The sequence below is a fragment of the Acinonyx jubatus genome, chromosome A2 (genome assembly GCF_027475565.1).
Source record: "Acinonyx jubatus isolate Ajub_Pintada_27869175 chromosome A2, VMU_Ajub_asm_v1.0, whole genome shotgun sequence".
In the NCBI taxonomy this organism is placed as follows: Eukaryota; Metazoa; Chordata; class Mammalia; order Carnivora; family Felidae; genus Acinonyx; species Acinonyx jubatus.
The window spans coordinates 78,832,199-78,857,073 of NC_069383.1; the positions used below are offsets into that span (position 1 = coordinate 78,832,199).

The window sequence follows — 24,875 nt, forward strand, 5'->3', positions numbered from 1 at the left end:
TCATGGAGTTATATTTTCTATGACCATGCAAATTTTTCAGAATTTGAACATGATACTTATGACACAGTGTATCTTCTCCTGTTAAGCAGTAAATGTCTCCTGTTCATGCACTGAATGTAGTATATTGCAAACAGTATCTGCTGCTGTACGCTTAATAGTCCTATGTATTCTCTTCTCCCTCTCAGATGAGTACCTCTACTCTGGAACAGCTTCTGATTTCCTTGGCAAAGATACCGCATTCACGCGGTCCCTTGGGCCTACTCACGACCACCATTACATCAGAACTGACATTTCAGAGCACTACTGGCTCAATGGTTAGTGATTTTCTGACTTTTCTTTTTTTTTTTTTGCCTTTGCTTTTGGGTAGATAAGAAGCTCATTATTATTCACTCAGATGTGTTTTGGGATAAGTGGTTTAGCTTAACACAATAAAATGCATTTGATATAATTCCCCACTAAGTTAGACAGCTCTCCAGACCCTGTTGTGTATATAATAATAGCTGACATGTACTGACAGTGTGCTATTGTCCTTGACGCTGTTCCATGCTCTAATTGATTTTTTAAATGTCCACAATGACATATGAGGTATACATTATTATTATGTGCTTTTTAAAGATGAACAAACTAGGTAGAGTGATTTGGTCGAGTTCTTATAACTTGTCAGTTATAGAGCCCGGGGTTCGAGTTGGCAGTCTTTCCCCTGCAGCCTGTTTTTTTGTTGTTGTTTTGTTTTGTTTTTGTTTTTAAAATTTTTTTAAATGTTTCTTTCTTTTTTTTTTTGAGAGACAGAGACAGAGTGTGAGCAGGGGAGGGGCAGAGAGAGAGGGAGAGACAGAATTGAAGTAGGCTCCAGGCTCTGAGCTGTTAGTACAGAGCCCAATGTGGGGCTCGAACTCACAAACTGTGAGAACCTGATCTGAGCCAAAGTGGGAGACTTAACCAACAGAGCCACCCAGATGCCCCTCCTGCAGCCTGGTTTTTAATGACTAAGCCAAATACTGTCTATGAGCCTAATGAAAACAGGTTAGATTATAATGTTGACTTCTTTTGTTTAAAGATAATTTATTTGGGTTGACGTGTCCCTCCAGAATTTAAAGCATATTAATATTGACATTGGTTTTTCTGATTACTTTTTTGTTTATAGGTCACACAGAACTCTGAGATAAAAAAAAATCCACTAATGAATTAATTGATTAATTAATTAATTTATGTTTGTTACTTCTTTGTTTATTCTCTCCTGCTGTACAGGAGGTCAATTTTTGGCATGATAGTCCAGTGTTTTCTAATTATCATAGAACTTTCTTGCACAGTGGGGCAGAATAACATAACATAACTGTCTAAGCAGGCAGATAGCATTTCTCATTCCCACCATAAATATTGGGTTTTAGTGGGGGAGGCCTGGGTAGACATTTCCTAGGGGCTATCTCTCTATCTCTCAGTATCATTTGAGCAGTGACAACATAAACAAAAGGGAAAACACTTTAAAACATTTCTTTAGTCAAAACCTCCTGAACCATTTATTTACCCAACAATAGGATCTCCCTTGGCCAAAAGAGAACCCTATTAGTGTGTAAAACAAATATAGAATATCTCCAGCTATGCGATTACTCATTAATTTCTTTACACTTGTACAAGGCAAGACTATCTTCTTGAGCTTTTTGAGGTTTTTGTGAAAATAATTGGTTTGAGATGGACTTCATAGATTTTACCCAATAAAAAAACGTACCTATCTGTTTAGGTAACAAGATATACTTGCGGCCTAAAATGAAGTATAGATTTTCTTTCTCAGTCTCGAGATGGCAAAAACCATATTGCCACTCTTTTCAGAGATTATTCTATGTATTCCTTAACAATGGCATGTCCATAAAGAGGTCTGCAGCACTGCTGAATTAATAAATGTAGAGAATCTCTATTCAACTCTTATTTGACTAGCATGCTGTGCTGAGTGCTGTGTGAAGACTATTACAAATTAGGAAGCCTTGAGTTGGTTTAGCATTTAATAAACAACATTTGAGGACCCTTGGCATACTGAATGCTGTTCTGCTCCTGGGCATGCAAAGATTACATGGGAGGGTTACTGACCTCATTGATGATGACTGCCCGAAGCATCAGAAGAGAGTGGGAGATGGGGCTAGAAAACTGTAAATATCCTGAAATCTTGGGGAAGTTAGCTGTGGTTAAGCTCTTTTTCTTTCTTTTCTTTTCTTTTCTTTTCTTTTCTCTTCTCTTCTCTTCTCTTCTCTTCTCTTCTCTTCTCTTCTCTTCTTTTCCTTTCTTTTCTTTTTCTTTCTTTCTTTCTTTCTTTCTTTCTTTCTTTCTTTCTTTCTAGGTATAATTGATATATAACACTATATTAGTTTCAAGTGTACAATATAACGATTTGATATTTGTATATATTGCAAAATGATCACCACAGTAAGTCTAGTTAACATCCATCACTATACAGAGTTGAAAATATTTTTTGTGTGTGAGAGAACTTCTAAGATCTACTCTCTTAGCAACTTTCAAATATGCAGTATGTGTATTAACTATAATCACCATGCTGTACATTACATCCCCATGACTTACTTATTTTCTAACTGGAAGTTTGTGCCTTTTGACCCCCTTCACCCATACCCTGAACTTAATCAGGGAAATGGATCTTTGTTTTTGTTTGTTTGTTTGTTTGTTTGTTTTTTATAAAGGTGACTGACAGTAGCATGAAGAGAAAATTAAAGGAGAACGGGGGTAGGGAAAGAAGCCATTGTAAGGAAACAGGAAAAAGGTGGGACAGGAACATAAGTATTGACTGTGGACACGGATGTGAGAATATACAGCAACAAATATTTGAAACAGAAGATGTTTGTTTGGGAATAGAAGAAGCCAAGAATATGAGGTCGAATTCAAGAGATTTTGGATACTGAGAAAACTTTACAGTGAGAGAAGTCAGCAGAAAGGAAGAAAGGAGAAAGGATACACAGTAGAGAATTCTCAATGGATTGAATGCAGGAAAATGACTAAGAGTTAGGAGAACTAACATTTATGGTTCTAGGACATTCAAGGCAGATCGCTTAGTGGTTAATGTCCCAGGGGACCATATAACCTGGTTTGCCCCGGACCTTTCCAGTCTGCCTCTAATGTTCTGTAACTCTCAAAAGTGTCCTACTCTAGATGAGAATCACAGCTGTGTTTCTGTAGAATATACTTACCTCGGCTTAAAGCCTAAATATCACTTTGTGACCTTGGTCAAACCTTTCTGTGCATCTAAATTCTTAGTCAAAAATTTGGCATAATAATAGTTATTCACAGTGTGTTCTAAGGATTAAATTAGATCATAAAGGGAAGATCATATTGGGAAATCTGATGGAAGACAATTTTAAGAGCAGTTCAGTGTCAATATTGTCATCACCATCATTATTATTGTCCTTGAAGGTGAGAAAGGCAGGAGGTTGGACTAAAATGCTGAATCCTCTGTGATTCACTGACATCTGTTTAGCATTTCTATTGACCACCTTTCTTTCTCTCTGTCTACATGGTAATTCTGTGAGCTCATCCATTCTCAGAACTTCAACTGCTTCCTGTGTTCCATTTCTTCCTAAAACTGTATATCCAAACCTTTTTCTGCAACTCAGAGCCCTTAAGAACTTTTTGGGGGGGTACCTTACATCTTCATCCCAGTTTAAAAGAAAGAAACTGATTGTTTTATATGGGAATAAAGATATTTAAACCTAATAAAGTGTATTAGTGCCACTAATGTACTTTGATTTTTTTTAACAAGTTGTTACAAGTTGTGATCCTTTGCTTGAGTTTCTTTAAAAATATGTAGATACAGATACAGATATATAAAAGACTAATTGGATCTAAAAACCAAAATCCTGTGAATCTAATATAAAATTATCTTGTTTTCCCTTTCTAATCTGCCCTTCAATACCAGTTTCCTGATTTCTGTCTTAACTTTCTAAACATTGTCTACCCTATTACCTTGAAGTTATCTTTGATTTCTTCCTCTTCCCGGTCCCCTTTATCTTATCTATCACTAGAGGCCTTTACTTCCTTTAAATTATCTATTGACCTTGTTCTTTTCATGACCACCATCTTTCTATAGGTCTTTATCACCTTATCCCTGGGTTCTTGACACTATTTTATTGTTTGTTAATTCATTTCCTTCTCTTCTGTTTCAAATTTATTTTATATAGTATCCATGCTGGTCACTATTTTAGGCACTTTTGAAGTATTATTTTATCTAGTGGTATAATCTTGAGAGAATTACTATTCCCATTTTATATTTGAGGATAGATTAGAAGTCAGATATATTGTTCATAGGTACCTAGTAGATATGAGATTAAAACTCAGGGATGTCTCTCTTGCTCTAGACACATTTTTTAAATATATATTTTATAATGCATTATGTGATCCAACCAAATTCTGCTCTTTTGACTGCACGTCCTGTGCTCTTGGAGCCTCATTTACAGACAGGGTTCATGTTTGCATGTCATGTTATGCAATAGCAAACTGAGAATGTGGGTTTGGTTGTAGGCACTAGAGAAGATAGAGAAAATGTGGTCAGGTAAGTGATGTGGAAGACCTCAGCAGAACCTGTGAAGTCAGGGTGAGTGCAAGCATCAGATCAGATGTCAGGTCACAATTAGAAGAGCACGACGCTTCAGGAGACCCCTTCAGCCAAGGAGCTTCTCGGTCCATGGAAACTAGGATGCAGTAGGGGAGAAATTACAGAAACTATGTGAGATTCTTGTAATGGGGAAGTACTTTACAGACTAAGGCAAAAGATTGGGTTGTGTAAGGAGCATTTCTCCCTTCTGAGAAGCATGCATTATCTGGGTTGTTGTCAACATGGGGTCCAAAGACAGAGGTCAGTGAATCATCCGGAGTGTGGGGAACAAAAAACAGTGAAGATTATTGGGAATAATGTTGTCATTGACATGATCTTATTCAACCTCATATTCCATAAGTTAAGACAGCTTGAAGAATGTGAATCCAGGTCTCTTAGTCCCCCAGACCATCCTTCCATCCCAATACCAAACTTCTGAAAGGAATAGTGTATCATATCTCCTGAACCGCAAGTCTGCCATTTTGGTGGCAGTTGTGGGAATAAAGGTTGTTTCTGCCTTAACACTGGATCTGACCTATCAGTTACTGATATAGACTCCTTGACATAAAGCTGCACTATCTAATATAGTAGACACTAGCCACATGTAAACTTAAATTAATTAAACACATTGAAAATTTGGCTCCTTAGTCATACCAGGCACATGTCACACGCTCACTAGCCACATGGGCTAGGGGCTATCATTTTGGACAGCACAGATTTAAAACATTTCCATCATCACAGAATTTTCTATTAGACAGTGCTGGTCTAAATTATACTTATTTATTATGTGCACTAGCCCACAAATAATGCAACACCAGTGTAAATTTTCTTTACTATTCACATAGCATGTAGATGTGGAACTCACTGCTTGGTTTCATAAATTTGTTGCCAGGTTGAAAGAACTGACAGATATTTGATATTTCAAATGATGGAGTCAGTGTCAATGCCCAATCAGTTTCTTCTATGGATTATTACATCACTGTGTTGTTTATTTCTGGTTAGACAGTTTGAGAGTTTTTTCCCATTCAATTTTGCTCTCTATAGTTTCACTTTTAGTTTAAAATCCTACTCTTCACATGTTTGTGATTACGCTCTTGTAAGTGTACGTTGATATTACATTTAGATTAGGGGAAATAACGAAGATTAAATGAAATTTGCAGTTGAGTGTCTGTTTAGATAATTAACCGTTAAAAAAATATGAATCTTTTAGACGTGAATCTTTTAGAAGTCCATAAAATCCTTGATGCTTGTGTGAATGCTATATTTTGTTCTTTGTCCTGCGTGGGGTTAACCAGAACAAGATCAACTAACCTCTTCACTTACCAGTCCCAGGATCCTTGTCAGAATTTCTCTAGGACTTTGCCTAATCCAGTTTCAAAGCTTTAAGAAGTATGTATCCTGATTGCTTCTTTGAGAGACTAATCCATCCATTGAATAAATACCTCTCCAGGAGGAGGAAAAATTACAAAGGTGAAATATTACGGGCAATTCTAGATGAAGTCTTAGATGGTTTCACACTTCTTTTTTTTCACTTTTCTTTATCAGCTTATTCTTAGAACCTATCAGGAAATAGGAATATAGATACAAGCCAGAGTGGTTCCTCAAACACAGTTGAGTTTTTGTGAGAATCTTAGGATAAAGCTTAGAAGTATGACCATTGGGAAAATGAAAACAAACAATGATGCCTCAGATACATATGTTTTTGTTTTCTTTCCTGGAGTAGAGGAGAACTTTTGTTTTATTTTTTTATTTTTAACATGTGGAGGCAGTTTTCATTTGAAGTTTCTCTTGGAGAGTTCTGTTGTCTACAAATTCTCTTTCCACTGAAAAGGATAACATTTTTAAAAAGTGGTAGGAAGAAGATATTACAAAAAGAAGGAAAGGAAAATAAGGAACTCACTACTTGTTAAATCATGGTGTGTGCTCATCTGTGTGCAAAGAGCTTCCTAGGGAGAAATGAAAGAGATGTGTATTGCAAGCTGGGTTGATGCCATTTTCATTTGGCATGTCTCTCAGTGTCATGCTAATAGTCCATTTGTGAAAATGCATGATTTCAAACTCTATCCCTATTAGAGCATGTCTTTTAAGTGCCAGAGGGGAAAAATGTGCTATTATAATAAAGCCCAGGTGTCTGTTGGTATGATTTTAAATTATTTCATTCAACAACTGTGCATGTCACACACTGATTAAATGATAGCTATTTTTACTCAAACTTGGCCTCAACTCAGGAAGGAGTTTCTTCTCAAAGTACTAGCATCTGAGTTCTAAGACAGGACCTCAACTGAATCTGCAAGAAAGAAATTCTGTACTCTTGAAACATATACATATATATTTAACAATTTTTTTTACCATTTATTCATTTTTGAGAGACAGAGCAGAGGAGGGTCAGTGAAAGGGCGACACAGAATCTGAAGCAGGCTCCAGGCTCCATGCTGTCAGCACAGAGCCCAGTGCGGGGCTCGAGCCCGTGAACTGTAAGATCATGACCTTAGCCGAAGTCAGATGCTCAACTGAGTGCGCCCCCCAGGCGCCCCTTGAAACGTATATTTTTAACTCATGAGTATGCTTATTATTTATATCACACAATAGAATCCTATTTGGTACAAACTCTTCTTTCATAATTAGATTTCTTCATGTAATAAAAACCTCCATCATTCAATTTTCTTACAGTACTCTAAATGATAGTCTTAGAGTACTTAGAGTCTGCATTTAAAAGAGAATCCAATAAAATCAGCTGTCACTGAATAAAGTAACTGTTCATCTATGACCACCTAGGATACTGATCATTTATGTTCTATATTAGTTGAAAGATGAAAGTAACATAAACTGGAAAAATAGCTACTCTGCTTGCCCGCACTGATGTCATAAATAAAATTCCTGGAGTGTAGACTAATGTCACATTCTGCCTTTGACCATTTCAAACGCTACCACCTGGCAACACTTGAATAAGCTTTTCAGTATCTAAAGTAGGCTTTTCTGTGTATTTCTGCAGTAGGAAAATATGAATCGCCTGCCATGTTTGTTTGTGCTCCTTTTAGACGCGCTACATTATGCTTTGTGGTAGGATTGATTTTTTTTTTTTTTTTTTTTTTTTTTTTTTTGCTGAACTCCATAAATAAGTGAAGAGCTGACAATTGGCTCCTGTAACTTCTTGTCCCTTCTGAGTATCTGAGCAGCTCTCTCTCTCACACTGGAATTCCTTTTACCTGTAATGATTTTCTGTTTCACGTCACTGAATTCTCATTTCCTCTCTAGAGAGAGAAGATTATGTAAATTTTATACTACCATGGTATTTTTTAAATTATAAGTTCAACTCAATCATGAAATAGGGAGAGGATATTAATTAATGTTACAAGGGTGACATACTTCATGTAGAACTTTTACTTAGATTATACGTAAGGGCGATGATAAATTCTGCTTTATCCCCATTTTGAAGTTCATTCAACTATTTCAAGATAAAACAAGCTAATCATATTCCTAGAAATTGTTATAGGACTATGAATCCCCATTCATAGTGTGAATTCCCATTTTAAGTTCAAATATTTGTTATGATCATACAAGCTAATCATATTCCTATAATTTATGTATATTTTCAGTTTTATCCCCTTTGTGCCCTAATCACTAAAGAATTTGTATTTATCACTGGTCTTCTCTCCCCTTGTCCATCCATGTGTCTGCATTATTGACCTTTGGTTAATGAGTGCTATCTATATCCTTTTTCCCACATGCAAAATACTAGTCTAGGTTCAGTGACTCTTAAATTTGGATGCTTATAAGAATCACCTATTATGTTTTATTTATTTTTGTATTTCTTTTTTTATTTAATGTTTATTTATTTTTGAAAGGGACAGAGAGCTAGGGAGGGACAGAGATATATATATAGAGAGAGAGAATCCCAAGCAGGCTCCACACTGGGAGCGAAAGAGCCTGCATGTGGGGCTTGATCTCACGGCCCACGAGAGCAGGACCTGAGCTGATATCATGAGCAGGATGCTTAACCGACTGAGCCACCCAGGCACCCCAATGTATTTCTTTTTTTTTAAGTTTATTTATTCATTTTGAGAGAGAGAGAACAAGCACAAGTGGGGGAGAAGCAGAGAGAGATGGAGAGAGAGAATTCCAAGCAGGCTCCATGCTGACAGCACAGAGCCCTACATGGAGCTTGAGCTCACAAACCATGAGGTCATGACTTGAGCCGAAGTCCAGAGTCAGACTCTTAACCCACTGAGCCACCCAAGTGCTCCTATTTTTATATTTCTTTGTTTTTAAAATACACATGGCAGGACACTTGGAGATTTTCCATCCAGGCAGGTAACATTTAGGCTTCTGTAAATCCAACAGATTTCCATAGATTATTATTAATGCCTTTGTCTATGTCTGTGGGAGCCCATAGTTCTATGCTCATTGTCACATTCTCCTTGGAAATCATTGAAAACATCAAGACTTGGGCCTTCTCCCTGGTCATGTCTTAGCCATATGTTAATACTTCCCTAATCTGATTTGTGATTGGTTTGAAGAGTCAGTTTTTATTCATATTTGTATTCTGTGATTGTAGTGGTTTTTCTTGTTCTAAATACCTTGAATATTGTATTGTAGTAATTAAGTATGTTCCTCATTTTCACCAATGTGCTGAACTCCTAATACTGCATTGGTAAGAAAATCTGTGTCCACATTTTTTTTTTTTAGGAAACATAATATATTTAAATAAAAATTAGACTTTTTTTTTTGAGACAGAGAGAGAGAGCAGGATGAGGGGGGGAAGAAAAGAAGAAGAAGAAAAAGAAGAAGAAGGAGAAGAAGAAGAAGGAGGAGGAGGAGGAGGAGGAGGAGGAGGAGTAAGAGAAGAAGAAAGAGAGAGAGAGAGAGAGAGAATATCTTAAGCAGGCTCCAGGCTTAGCATGGAGCCCAAAGCAGGGCTTGATCCCAGAAACCTCGGACCATGACCTGAGCCGAAATCAAGAGTCAGGTGCTGAGCCATCCACACTGAGCCATCACACTCGCCTAGAAATGTTAATTTGTGACTACAAAAGAATTTTTACTTTGCTTAGGGGTTCAAAACCAAATGTTTGTAATTTATCAACAATTTAAAAGAGAGAAAAATTAAAACATCGTGAGTGAGATTGTTAATGAAACTTGCTATTTAAAGGTTACTTAGAAAACTAAAAATTTAAAACCCTACATGGTTTTCTAAAATTTATTTTTTTACTTAACCTAGGGCTGTATCCAGATGAGATTATCAAGAGCATAAGAATCCACTGGGGTTCTAAACTTCAGGGAAAGAACAGGGAAATAATAAAGAACAAAGGGGAGAAAGTTAATACACAAAATTCCCTCTCACTTTTCCTCTTAAGGTTTCCCATTTAAGCAGAGAAGACACTGGATAGGAGACCCCAGTTGACCCAGCTGGACTGGGACAATAAAGACTGAACTAACCATTGTTTGGAATCAAACATTAACTTTTGTTTATTGAAGAAGGCTATTATGAAGTCTTGTTTGTGGGGCTGTTGACCTATTGCTCTACATTAGCAGGGGGATGATTCTCAGTACTCCTGGGGTACTTGACAATACGGCAGTGTTGATCTTTTTTACCTACCACGTATTCTTTGTTTTGTTTTTGTGGTGGTGTGGTGGTTGTGGTTGGAAACGATTTGTCGTGTCTTGTTTCCTGCTTCTCCTTCCTAACGAGTGCTCTTTGCTTCCTTTCAGCCATCTCATGTTTTCTACTTAATTGAAGTCCTTCCTTCCTTACTCAATAAGTATTCTCTTTCTCTACTTTGCCTTCATCAAAAGAACCATTTCTGAATTAGTATCACCTCATTACAGATCTGTTATCTGGTTAATTCACAGTTCTACAAAACCAAGACTTAAAAATGCCCAACACTTTGTAATAAAGGAGTTAGTAACCCCAATTGACTTATCACTGGTGCAGCACAGAAATGGTTGAGTTGCTATTATGTTTTTTCACTCGACTTGTTTTATGGACATATTTCCATGCTGGTGCATTTAGAACTGTGTACTTTGTTTTTATCAGCTAGATATTACTGTAACAAATATTGGGATGTGCTACATTTTCTATCATTCTCTTCTTTGTGGTCATAATAACGATTATTATCCTGAACATCATCTTAATAAATGACATTTATTGAACCCTTATTGTCAGGCATGACCAGATAGCAAGTATTTTACCTATATATTAATTCACTTGGTTATCATAGCGGTTATCCTACTACGTAGATGATTGGTAGCCTCATATTAGGCATGAGAAAACTGACACATAGAGAAGACAAAAATTTGATTAAGGTCACCCTTCCAGTAAGTGGGAGAAACAGAATATAAACCTGGAAAGACTGTCTCCAGAGCCTACACTGGAGTTAATGCAAGCACTATTAATTAGTTGTTTTAATTTCTTTTTTCCCTTTAGCAATTACACAAAATGCAGCAAATAACATCATAATTTAGCAAATTTGGGGTGTGTTTATAGTTTTCCCTGAGCTCTTCATTATGTACATTGTGATTAAAAAAAAATTTTTTTAACATTTATTTATTGTTGAGAGACAGAGTGCGACCAGGGGAGGGACAGAGAGAGAGAGGGAGACGCAGAATCTGAAGCAGGCTCCAGACTCTGAGCTGTCAACACAGAGCCCAATGTGGGGCTCGAACCCACAAACTGTGACATCATGATCTGAGCCAAAGTTGGATGCTCAACTGACCAAACCACCCAGGCGCCCCATGTACATTGTGATTTTAAAAGCAGTGACTTCATCAAATAAAAGGAAAATGTAAAGTTTGAAAGGACTTTCTAAGTAATTTAGTTGAGTTGCAACAATGGTGAATATCAGCCAGTCATGTTCTCACCAGGTCTCTGGAGTTCCTAGAGAACTTGCTTGAGACCTCTGCATTCTAATACATGTTTCTATATTGTGTCATGTTTATTTGTGTGGATGTCTTGTTTCCCACATGGCAGTCATGGTTCATTTTTTTTTTTTATTCTGCTAATTGTTTCACATTCAAAGACATCAATATTATCTTGGCTGAATTATCTCAGTATTTTAATTTGTAGCTTCTTTTCTTTCAAACAGGAGCAAAATTTATTGGAACTTTCCCTATCCCAGACACCTATAATCCAGATGATGATAAAATATATTTCTTCTTTCGTGAATCATCGCAAGAAGGCACTACTTCTGATAAAACCATCCTTTCTCGAGTTGGAAGAGTTTGTAAGGCAAGATATATTTATCTTACTTAAGGCATGTATGTATATGTATGAACAATTAATCATGTAATGTTGAAGTAAGAGTATTTTAATGTCCATCATTCGTAAGTAGTAGGATAAATTCAGACTATCACACTGGTATAATATTTTTTTGAGAGAGAGACAGAAAGAGAGTGAGTGAGAGAGAGAGAGAGAACACGAGCACGGTAGAGGCAGAGAGAGAGAGAGAGAGAGAGAGAGAGAGAGAGAGAGAATCTTAAGCAGGTACCACGCCCAGGGGGAGCCCGACACAGGGCTTCAACCCATGACCGACCGTGATTGTTACCTGAGCTGAAATCACGAGTCAGACACTTAACTGTCTGAGCCACCCAGGCTCCCCTTACATATATAATTTTTAACATCCAAAACGAAAAAGGAAAAAAAAAGAGATTAAATTTTTTCCAATATTAGAGCTCTGTTTCATTGTTGGTTTTGTTTTCATCCAGTGTGAACTGTTATCCAGGTTTGAGTTAGATACTTGGCAGTTTGCTCCTTATATTGACAGGTTACCCCCTCACCAGCTTTCACTGTTCCCAGCAAGATCATGCATTGTCCTGACCCAGGGAAATTAAGATGCTTTTATACATTAGATTTGATTTTGAAATTGAAAGTAACATAATCACTGGAGTAACTGGAACACTAACAGAATCAGATCTGGTATTTTTTATGAAAACACATCACACATGTAAAATTATGCATCTTTCTAAGGATCAAATAAGTTGAAACTATGGTTAGTAATATATAGTAAATATTTTCTGGAGCATTCATCTAGATTAGGTTTTGAGAATACATGGGATAAGGGGGGTGGGGCGACGGGGACAAATAAACCGAAATGCAAAACATTTGTTTTGAAGAATACTGCGGTTAGTTTTTAAGATTGCCATTTTATGTAATTTATAGGAAAACAATTCTATGACATGCTTCCATTTTGTTCCTTTAAGGTTCTCTTTTGAGTGAATATAATCTTTATAGAATAATAATGCTACTGGAATCATACTTTTGACTTCAATATATTATTTTGTTGTTGGATTTGTCTTCACTGAAATAACTTTTCTTTCATAGCCAGACACCTTCAGTGTAAACTCTGTTATTAAGAAGAAGAGCTGTTAAGTTAATAAATACTCTCAGTAGGAAGCTTTTTTTGGTCTTGTCCAAACTTTTCATTTTCTTCCATGTGAGCCTATCCCTTTTTTGTCCCAATCTGTACCCTCGGGCTTTTGAGCACGTCCAGGGACAGAAATACAAACCATCACTGCACTTAAAGTGCTAATGAAAACATGGCTTTTGAATGAGGCCAGCTCATGAGCACACATCATTCTTTACCTAGTGTCCTGGCCAGGGATGCTGTCTCCCACTGATCCCTTCACCCCCAGGGGACAGAGTTCTCTAAAAAGCATCCTCATTCTTTCCGAGTCCAAGAATTCACAGTAATTTCTCTTGAAGCCTCTTGCCTAGAGCTGAATAGCCATTGCTTGGAGTAGTCGTAGTGTGTTAATGTACTGAAGCATGCTTTAAAACAACAGTCTCCCAACTCTGAAAAGCTGTACTGTGGATTGACATCATTTATATAAATGGCTACATTAAATATGTCATAAAAGATTTACAAGTTAGTTTCTGATGAACGCATATAACAAGTGAATGTTTTGTGGGCGAGTTCAATACTTATTTCTTAATAGGTCTAATCCATTCGATAGCAATTAATTCTTTACAAAGTACTCTTTTCACCCTAGTATTGTTGAAAGTTACATTAGAGGGGGGAAAATTTAGTTGCCCCACTTATAAATTTTTATATTAAAAATGTGATGTAAACATGAAGTATTGGCCCAGGGATATTTAGTTTTAATTATGAACAAACTCCTAAAGAAGTGAAAAGGCAGAGAGAATTGTAGCGCAGGAATCTTCCCACCAGAAAAAACTCTAAGGCCACACAGCAAGATTTTGTCATGCCATTGTGTTTGGATAAAAAGCTAACAAATTGTGAGATCAAATAAGGACATGTGATGGATGAATTTACTTTAAAGAAAAAAAAAGATGTAATGAAAGTCCTTCTTACATTAGTCTATCTGTTTACTCAATCATTATTTCTAGTTAGTTTCATCTTCAGAATTTCCCACTACATGTATGATCTATTAGTCAAATGTTCACAATATTTGGTTCTACATGCACCTTTAAAATTTCTAAATTCAGCACGCCCTGCTATGTTTTTAACTTTACTTAATAATTTAGGATTAACGTGTATCAAACAGTGAGCACTTCTAAGTGGAGATTTCACTGACAAGATTAAAAATGACCTGAAATCTTTTTTTAAAAATGTGTTATGTCAAAAACAGTAGCAAAAACTATGATAAGTTTAATTTAAAAAACTGTTCAGCATCATCACTGTTGCTGTTACGTTTAATTTTCACATAAAAATGTTCCTCTGACATTTTTCAGAACATATTATTCCTCTCTGTTCATTTTTTTTTCTACCCCCATGGGGTTATTGTGATATTGTCATTCAATTTTCAAGAAATGGTCACAAATGTATGTCTATGCTGCGGAACAAAATTGACTTCAATAGATATAAGCAAAGATCCAAGAAGGCAGAGATCATGTTAGATAGAATTAAGAGTGAACTGTGTACACTTTACTAAGTTTATAAAACTTTTTAGTGATGTGGGACCATCAAAGTATTCATTTACTTAACACATTTTACACAACATTGTGCTAAATCAACAGTAGTTTTACAGAGAATAAAAAGAAAAGAGATTGGTATTTGTATTCGCTGAGCTTGCAACCGGGTAATGGTAATAGTAATGATATATGCATTAAGTAAGAAAACACACAGATTAATATATAGAATTGGCAAATGTGGTAGCTGCCAAACTGGGGGAAAAAATCACAGGGTGTGGTTAGGAAACAAGGGTGGGTTTTTCGATTGGCTACGGAAGGTTCCTCTGAGAAAGTAACTTTTGATCCAGGGTATTGAAAATGATGAGGACGCTCCAAGGCAGAGATGACAGGGCTAGGGAAGAATGTGCCAGGCAGAAGGAAAACACTTGTGAAATCTCAGAGGTGGGAAAATAGCATTTAAGCAATTGAGAGAGCTCCGCTGTGATGGGAGCATAACGAGTAAATGGCAAATTAACAGACTGGTGATTCTTTTTCCTTTAGAACATACTTGAAATTTGCATAGTCTATAGAAGTCTTATCTTCCCTGTTTGTGGTTAGGACTGACTGAGACTGCAAATACTGACCCCATGATGTACATGAAAGGTCGTGACAAGCTCCCGTCCTATTGGATCCTCGATGCCTTTGTTTTTTTGTTTTTTTTTTAAGTCGATTTATTTATTTTGAGTGAGAGACACAGAGAGAGAGAGGGAGAGAGAGACAATCCCAAGCAGGCTCTGCACTGTTACTGCAGAGCCGATATGGGGCTCAAAGAACTCACAAACTGTGAGGTTTTGACCTGAGGGAAAATCAAGAGTCCATCACTGGATACACTTTAATTCTTCCTTACTCCTGTCCCAGAGACTTTGATACTTGCCCATAGACAGGGACTCCTATATTCTTAGTAATCATGATTTCCAGAAGGTAAGGCAGAGATTAGGAAAATTCATAAAGAGTGTCTTCTGATTTTTGATACAAAAAAAAAAAAAAAACCACCAAAAGTGGTGTTAAGGGCATAGATTTTATAGTTGGACATGTTGAACTTGACCTGGCTCTGGGATATGCTGCCACAGCATCCAGTTGAAAATATGAACCTGAGGCTCAGTAGTGTCTGGAATCGTGAATTAGGAAATCACCAATGTTTGGTGGTTCTTGAAGTCATGGAAGTATGTAAAATTGCCCAAGAAAATATGTAGTAAAAGATCAAAGAGCAAGGATAGAATCCCAAGGAACAATGATATTTAAGAAAAAGCAGAGGAAAATGACCACAAAGACGATTGAGAAGAAATAGCTTGATAGTTGGGTCGAGAGCTGGATGGTAGTGGTGTCACAAATCAGACACGAAAGCTGTCTCGAGAAGAAAGCAGTTGTCAGTGATGTCACACACCAAAAGGAGGTCAGGTAACATTGCAATTGAAAATCAGGTATTACGTTTGGCATCAGGATATCACCAATAACTTTTGCTCGAATGATATGGATATTCGCTACGAAAGCAGATCTAGGCTTCCATTTCCGCTCTACTTCTTCCGAGCTCAGCTTCTTAACGGAGAAAATCAGGGCCCCCATCTCTTCCGTGACTATGTTACCAAGCAAATGAAAGACTTAGATGAAATCATATGAATTTGGATGAGGCAGATACTGAGGAAGGAACTGGAAAACAAGAGGGACTTGGATACATCTCTATTTTCGAGCCGTCAACAATATAAAAGATTGACATATGAATAAAGTAAGTTCCTTGTTATGCTACAGTGGGTTAAATGTCAAAAATCACATATACACACATGCACACATCATGCATACACAGTCTCACGTTTGGAGCAGATCGACTAACTGTCATTGGGAGTGGAAGAGTGGTAGTGGCAGTGTGTGTGTAGTAGGGCCAGGTGGTGGTTAGAGGCAGGTTACTGAAGATTAATGGGAAGAGATGATATTTTATTAGTTTTGATGTTTGAAATCCCCGTTATTATTTTGCCTTCTTTTTTAGCAATATTTGTACTTGGAAGGTGGATCTTATTTCCGGATATAGTCAAAAGAATTTGGAGACATGCCTGGTGATAATTTTGTGAACAGTTTTTTTGTGTGTGAGCAGTATGACCATGCAAATTTTAGACAAGAGGTGCGAAAAGGGAGAGACACTAAATAGTGAAGAAGCTGAATAAAAGTATCATTTCGTAGGACAGTGTGGATCAATGAGAGCCTCAGGAGAATAAGTACCTTCCTCTAAAGAATATCTTTCCAACTCAGTCTGTTGTGTATGTTATCAGTTTACATGGCAGAACACATTTAGTAATGAATTATTTTTCAGTGGGATATCCCTACCTACTGCACTTTCTCATATTTAAAATACAGTGCTTAGCCTAGATGATTTCTAAAGCCTCACCAGACTCTATAGTTCTTTGATTTTGTTGTATAGTCAATATGTTCAAGCACCAAATGGTGCACCTTACACCCCAGGCTGCTCTCATAAATGGTAAATTACACAGATCTTCATGGGGAGGTTATAAACGCTGACCGAAAGAACAGGTGAAACATCATGCAATAAACCCTCTGAATAGTCCTTTCAGAAACTATTATTTATGTCTGTATGTTTATTACCACGCACATGTGTGTGTGTGTCCCTTCAAGACCCACCCTATAAGCTACAGTGTGGAAATACCCGTCACTTCAGTGAGTCTGGCTTGCAGCTTTTCGCCTCAAGCCTGTTTCACATTATTTTTGAATTCTGTTCATTTTTTGGAAGCATTGTCCATTAGCTAGCCCACTCTGGATTCCAGCTCTAGGTTAGGCCCGTTCTCATTTTTTGTTCTGCCGTATTTCCTTTTGTCCTTGCCAGGAATTCAGTTTGGACGGTCCTTTCACATAACTTGCCTGGGGGTCTAATTAATAGCCCTTTGCTTCGATTCCACTTGCATTGTCTACCTTGATATATGGTCCTATTTGGACAATTACTGCCTTTGAAGATTTGTGTTTTGAGGCCGATGACACTTTCCGTATTTATTGATCTCCACCGAGTTGTGGGGTTTTTTTGCTTACTTTCAACGTGTCACTTACAACCTGAATGAGAGATTTAGAGCCACGAGTTACAGATGTGCTTTTGCTTCACTTCCATTTGTTTTCCTGTCAGGAATTCCTAGGCAAGGATTTATACTGTTGCCTTGTAGCTTTTTTTTTTTTTTTTTTAATTTAATGAGCTCTGGTCTTACCTGGGGGGAGGGAGGGAACTGCTTACCATGCGTTGATTTACCTAATTTTAACCTGTTAAATCTTAGAAACTGAATTTTTTAGCATAGTGTCTTACCCAAGTCTTGCATTTCTAATAATGTTTACAAATTTTTGAAGTAGTTAGAAAAACATGTTCTCCATTTTGATTCTCCAATGGCAAATCAAAAACAGTCATCTTTAAACACTAGAATCCTTTTTAGAAAAAAAGAATGTATTGGTGCCTTGAAAGCCTCTTCAGAATGGATCTCTTAAAAATCACTGTGCTTAATACCTGCCATACAAGATTTTTTGTTTCTTTTTTCTTCTCCTCTCCCCTTTGTCTGAGATGTTTGAGTTTCTACAGTTTTGTTTCTTTTACTACTAAGGGGTTTCAAGATTATTTGTAGATGAACTAAAATCTTCCTTCTTTTTTTTATGTCTATTTATTTTTGAGAGAGAGCAGGGGAGGGGCAGAGAGTGGAGGAAGACAGGATCTGAAGCAGGCTCAGTGCTGACAGCAGAGAGCCCGACACAGGGCTCGAACTCATGAACCGTGAGATCGTGCCCTGAGCCAAAGTCAGATGTTCAACTGGCTGAGCCACCCAGGTGCCCCAAAGATTCCTTATTTTCTTATTTTGCCTTTTTTTCTTCGTGGTCATAAATGTATTACTATTATTTTTTTGCATCTCAACAAAACAGTTACATGAAACGTAGTTATAAGACATTGCAAAAGAAGATGAGGGCTGAAAAAGAAAGCAAAACAGTACAATTCTCTCATTTGATTTGGTCTGCATAACTTCACCGTCTTCCATTAGTTTACTTATTGTATAATGTGCTCATTTAAACTCTTGCTCTCAGTATAATATTGTATTTTAGTATATATGACATGCTTTCCTTGAGAGGCTCCTGGGCTCTTATTCCAGGTTTCACTTTTTGTTTCTATCACATCACGATCATAGTTTCCAGCTTCTAACTGGGCCATTCTGTGTTTGGAATATCCTTATCATTATTATTTACTTACACAGCCCCATACAGACCATCTGTATTAAGTTTACAAATAAAGCTCGTCCCTAGAAATAACTGTGTGAAGACTGAGGCAGCACAGGGCAAAGTACATTGGACAATTGCTCTGCAATGTCAGTTGCTGTGGTCCTATCTCCAGGACTTCCGGGGGTGATGGGTCTTCAGGCAATTCGGAGGCATATCTCAACACAAGGCTGTTTGAGACCTGCAAGGGACAGCTGTTATCATAAATGACATATCAGATAAGAATATGAATGATGTATTAAAATACAACAGGCATTACACTGAAAACATGAAAGTATTAACTTGCCCTTATCTTCTTGAATGTGTAAAAAGGGTCAATTGCAAGCCTGTGTGTTGACCTCAGTGTGGCAGTTTCAGTTATGGAAAAACATGTTTATGGATTCACAATATTGTGGTATTGAGATTACACTTCAAAAGAAAGGAGGTAGTATTAACTGAAGCTTAAATCTCTGAGATTAAATGTCATTAATGGCTAGAACTGGGGAGAAGTGTGCACAAAAGATGCATGGATGATAGCTTTGCAAGTGTTTCAGGAATTCCCATCCTCCTGCTGGCACAAAGGTGCAGAAGAGCATTAAGCAAAAGAACTAATTTTAAGCAAAGAAGAACTTATGAACTCCGACTCCAGCATCAAACCCTTGATTTTTTCTTTTTCTTCTTTAAGTGATTAAGAGTTGTTATTCTTCAGTGTTTGTTGATTTGAAAAGACTAGTGACTTTCAACTTGAATTCATTAACATGGTTACAAATTTCTGAATGCTAATCCATATTTTGATAGAATACAACATGTTTCCAAATATCTTGGGGATTTCATTGATTACTAAAATCTTTAGGATTCAAGAGCATAGGAGCCGAAAACTGATTCTTACTTGGTCCAAGAGCTTCTGTTTCCCAAGATATAGGTGGGAATGACCATATTTATAAAGTGTGAAGAGATCCTCAAAGAGGATGATGTATACAGATAAAATCGTGTTTAGCAGATGAAGCCAGCATAGTGACCCAAAGGTCAAAAGACACACTCAATAAAAGTTCATGTGTGACAGTTTGTAGCTACTCCACATGTCTATGCAAGATTTATAAGGACTGGAGTCTGCTGGGACAGTAGAAGCAGAATGGAGTCACCATTAACCTGCCTTCTGGCTGATCTACCCATTAGCAGCCTATGATTAGAAGATCATAGTATTTCATAATATGCAGCCATCACCTGACTCAGAGATAGTTTATTTTATAGCCGCTGAAAGATTGCAAATTGTGTTTTGTTTCATCTTCTGTCCTTTCTGTTTTCATTAATCCCTTTACACTTAAGAAATATCGCAAACATATAAGAAGCCACAGAGAATAAGAAAATAGGCACCCTCTGCATTCACCACCATGTGGTCTGGCTTGTTTACATTTAATTTCTTTGTTACTTTCATCTGCATCTTTGTGTAGAGAATGTCAAGGCTTTTGGCAATCTGACTGCAAAGAAGCTGTGATAGAGTGGAGACACAGAAGTGACTGGTGACTAAAAGCTGCTGATTCTGACATCTCAATAATAAATCTATTGTGTTAGTGAGATGGCTGTGTTCTTTAGAACTTCACAGAAATAAGCAAGGAGGTGACAATTTAGTACAAAAGTGGTTACCTCCCTTTCAGCCCTCTTCTGTGCTTAAGGTTCTCAGGGGGGGATTTGGTGGATTTGCAAACAAATCCAGGCACTGAGAGCTGGTCAACAGTCAGTCAATTGACACTTCCCTACAGGAGAAATACAACCCCTCGTGAATTGAACTTTGCCATCCCAGGTCATGCTTCTGGATGTCTGTAAGAGTTACTATTCAGTCATTAAATGCTTATGATCCATTCCTGAGAACTATTATCCCAGAAATTATACTTGTTTCCCTGCTGACAGCAGGTGGCTTTCATCTTTGACTTGGATTTTGTTTGTTTGTTTGTTTGTTTGTTTATCTTTTTATTCCTTGAGGGACCATGGAAAGGCTGCTAGACGGATAGGCAAGCACATTTAAAGATTCTTTTGTTCAAAGGATTGCAATTTCCATTTGTCAGGTTAAAAAAATATATATGCAGGCCACAGTGTAAGTTCCTTTCCTGTCCAACAAATTTGAGCCTAGTAGAATAATTAGAATTTTTTCATAGTTTGTCTTAAACATGGGTGATAATTGCAAGGAGAGAGAGGGGGACACTTTGCAAATAGGCATTTATTGCTATTTTTATCTAATAAAATGCTTAAAAGGGAATGTGATTGCTGATTTTTATGATGAAGTAGTGATGTATACACCTGTTAAAGGAATGTTGTGGAGCAAATATTTGATATATCTGTTTATTCATTTAACAAAATAATTTGAGCAACTATGCTATGCCAGGGGAAAGCAGTAAACCAGAGTCCTTAGTATTAAATTCATGATAGCTAATATTTTGAATCAGCACTGTTTTTAGTATTTATAGGTGACTCAAAATTGCAAATATAGGCAATGAAAAATTTTACAAATTATAAATATTTAAAAAGAATACATTAAAATGGAAAGATTTTCACTTAGAGCTTAGTACAAGGAGCAGTCTGCCTCAATAAGACTATATGAAGACAGAACATATGTGAATGTAAAAATATATAAATCAAGGTTGATGAGAAAGATGAGATATCTTACTTTTTATTTTTAATTTTTAAAAATGTATTCTAATATTTATTTTTGAGAGAGGGAGTGTGTGTGTTTGTACTGATAGGGGAGGGGCACAGAGAGAGGAAGATAGGGAGTCGGAAGCAGCCTCCGCGCTGTGGGTGCAAAGCCTATTGTGAGATCTGGGGCCGGAACTCAGGAACCGTGAGATCATGACCTGAGTCAAAGTCGGACGCTCGCCGAACTGAGCCACCCAGGCACCCCTATTTTTAAATTTTTTATAAAATCTTTTTTTTCCCAAATAATTCCAGGTAGCATTTCTCGCTGAGATCCTATGAAACATTAACACAAAATTCATCCTTACTAAAAGGAAGCACCAGGGGTTTTTCCTATTCATATTAACATCTGGATTTATATTTATGAAATGATCTGAGGATGTTAGCGGTAAAAATAAAGGCCGTGTCTAGATAAATCTGCCTTCACCTCTGTAGCCATCGTTAATCATCCAATAGCCAGCTGAAATATTGGTTATGTTTGTTCTTGCACAATGATACTTCAACAATAGAAGCACCATATACAAAACATAAATTCAAAAGCAATTATAGACATGTTTGTATCTAGATGGTTATTATATAAAATGTATTAGGTATTAATTTTCTTTCACTTCCTTGTAGTAACTCTCGATACTAAATAACATATTACTAAATGACATAAATACTTTGGCCTGGTATTAAAGCTTTCCTTGAATGTACTCCAATATCCTTTTATAACATTCTCTTCCACTATTTGAATTTATCCCAGTATTTGCCTAAACCAAATTTGTCTTGGTTCTCCCTATGTGTGCCTTTTTTTTGTTTTTAATGTTTACTTATGCTTGAGAGACAGAGAGAGAAAGAGACAGAGTGTAACCGGGGGGGGGGGGGGGGGGGGGAGGGTCAGAAGGAGGGGGAGACACAGAATCTGAAGCAGGCGCCAGGCTCTGAGCTGTCAGCACAGAGCCCAGAGCCCGACGCGGCGCTTGAACTCAGGAGCCATGAATTCATGACCTGAGCCGAAGTTGGACGCTCAACTGACTGAGCCACCCAGTCGCTCTGATCCATGCATGTTCTGAAGTCTCCCACCTGTTGTCCTTTCCCCCTCTTTTCTAGCACCAAGAATATTTCCTGAACCAATCTCTGATCCCACTTATCATTTTAAGAACAATATTGAATTTAACTCTTCAGTGAGGCCTGTACTCATTTTTTTTTTTTTTTTTTTTTTTTTACTACAGAGACCTTTCAGAGGAGAATTAAAATCTATGGCATTTATCTATACTTTCTAAGGGCACTTTCTAAGGGCATCAATTTTATCTAGTATTTTTTGTTTCTCACTAATAATTGAACATGCTCTTATTAAACACCTGATAAGCAGGATATTAGTGACATATGTGCAGTGATGTAGGATGAAAGGAATAGGGAGTGCGTTTTCTGGAAAGAATGAAAAATTATGAGAAAATCAACTTAATGTTCTTTTGCTTTGTATTATCACCATGTGTCAGCAATTCTAAACAGTATCAGTGTCAAAATACAACTGCCAGGAAGGTCTTTTGTTGGTCCAGTTTCCAAACAATCACCGTAGTTATCACTGAGTTTATATAATGTATCTGTCAGCACACACGTGAACTCAGTTACACATGCGTTCCAAGACTAAGTGCACATTGATTTGGATCATTTAAAATTTAAAACAGCGAGACATAGTGCAAACTGCGAGGTGCAATTTTTGTTCAAGTGCAAAATTTTAGTTCTTATATGATATATTTTCTTGAATTTCAGTGTCTTTAAATTTCATTTTTTTTTACATCGTTGTAAGCCTAAAGAACAAATCAAGGAAGTAAAAATTATTACTCATTTATACAGAGCTATTTCTGAAAAGTATTCAGTTGTGTAGCAGAGAGGGTTATAAAGTGGGATTCATTCACTCTGGGTGTCCCAGTGTGCCTCTGGTGTTAGGTGCTGAGGCTATAAGGATAGTTACGGTCTGTGGTCTCAGGGACCTCATTGCCTTCGCGGCTCTCCCACAGTTCTGTAGACTTCTGAGATTTGCTCTGTTACTAAGATTATATCACATGGAATTTGGATTTCCCCATCACCCAAGTTAGCACTCAAAGGGATCTCTGTCTTCCTTCCCCTTTCCCTTCTTCTTCCCCCTTTCTTCAATATAGCAACTATTTCTGTGACTTTGAATTCTCCTGTTTGGAGTAGTCATTAAGATACTATTTTTTATAAATTGCATTTAATTTTCAGAGATAACAAAGCAGAGGGAATACAGTTCCTAAATATTCAGAGTTAGTATTTGACAGTGAACTTTGTATTAAATTTGTAAGACATAGATTGCATGCAGGATAAGAATGTTTATATAATTTACATTTAAATGTAAGTGCATTAATGGAAATCATGGCTGTGAAAGTAATTTTTGAAAGTTGAGTTTAAGTACTTAATATATTTATTTCATGAAACACTCTCATCTTACTTATTGTAAACTTAGCAGATCTAGTCAAATACCAATTGTATTAATTTTGTATTCATATTTAGGGACATATTAAATTAAAAATAAGAAATGGATGTTTTAATGGTGAATTGTTGAATTGCATTGCCCTATTTATTTTATTGAATTGATTTAAATGCTTATGTTTAGTAAGTGTCTAAAGAACATTTTTAATGAAATACTTCAGAGTAAAAAAAAAGTATGGAAATACATCAGTTAGCATTTAAAACAAGATTGGTTTTATATGTATGTTTGTGTTGCCTTACTGTTTAACTAGTAGGGCACCAAAAGACTTTTGAAAGTCTACACCAAGGCATAGTTCTAAAGATCATAATGATCTTACTCATATGTGTAATATACAAGTCAGTTCTAGTATTTATTGAACACAAGTTGTCTGGCCCTTTACTAAGCATTGTACACAAATTTTTCCATTTAATCATCAGAATAACTAATTTCAAGGCATTAATCGTATTTGTTCAGTGGAGACTTGGAGAATTACATAGCCTTTTGTAGGCCATGGGGCAACCGTTGACAGAGGTGAGATTTGATTCCAGGTCTCACTTATTTACTAGATTGCCTTGCCAGCCTCTACCCATCCAGGAGAGCTGAATTATATTCATTTAACCATGAGAAGAGCATGTAATACTAAGAGACAAAACTGCCTTTTCCCTTGTTTCAAAGTTCAAGGCCCTAAATATGTAGGCTCCTTGTCTTTGTGAACAAAGACATTAACTAAATCTGTATCTCTATTATTTTCCTTTTCTTTTTTTTCCAGAATGATGTTGGCGGACAGCGCAGCCTGATAAACAAATGGACAACTTTTCTTAAAGCCAGATTGATTTGCTCAATTCCTGGAAATGATGGGGCCGATACTCATTTTGATGAGCTACGTAAGTCACATCCTCCTTTTTTTCTTGAAAATGTCTTACTGCCTGATAAATTCAGCATTTATTTTACTTCAGCCCAGGACAGCTGGCAGGAGTGTTATTACTAAATTCATACAC

At 36.8% G+C, this 24,875-nt stretch overlaps 1 protein-coding gene across 6 annotated transcripts in view; it reads left to right on the forward strand.

Annotated features, from left to right (window-relative positions):
• The window catches only part of SEMA3D (semaphorin 3D), a 196,929-nt gene that overhangs the window by 126,940 nt on the left and 45,114 nt on the right, over nt 1-24,875 (forward strand). For all 6 annotated transcript variants that reach the window (XM_027071779.2, XM_027071780.2, XM_053218532.1 and 3 more), the window contains 3 exons: nt 186-314; nt 11,668-11,810; nt 24,647-24,761. In XM_027071779.2, the coding sequence (XP_026927580.1) occupies nt 186-314; nt 11,668-11,810; nt 24,647-24,761 (387 nt within the window). The remainder of the gene's footprint in view (nt 1-185; nt 315-11,667; nt 11,811-24,646; nt 24,762-24,875) is intronic.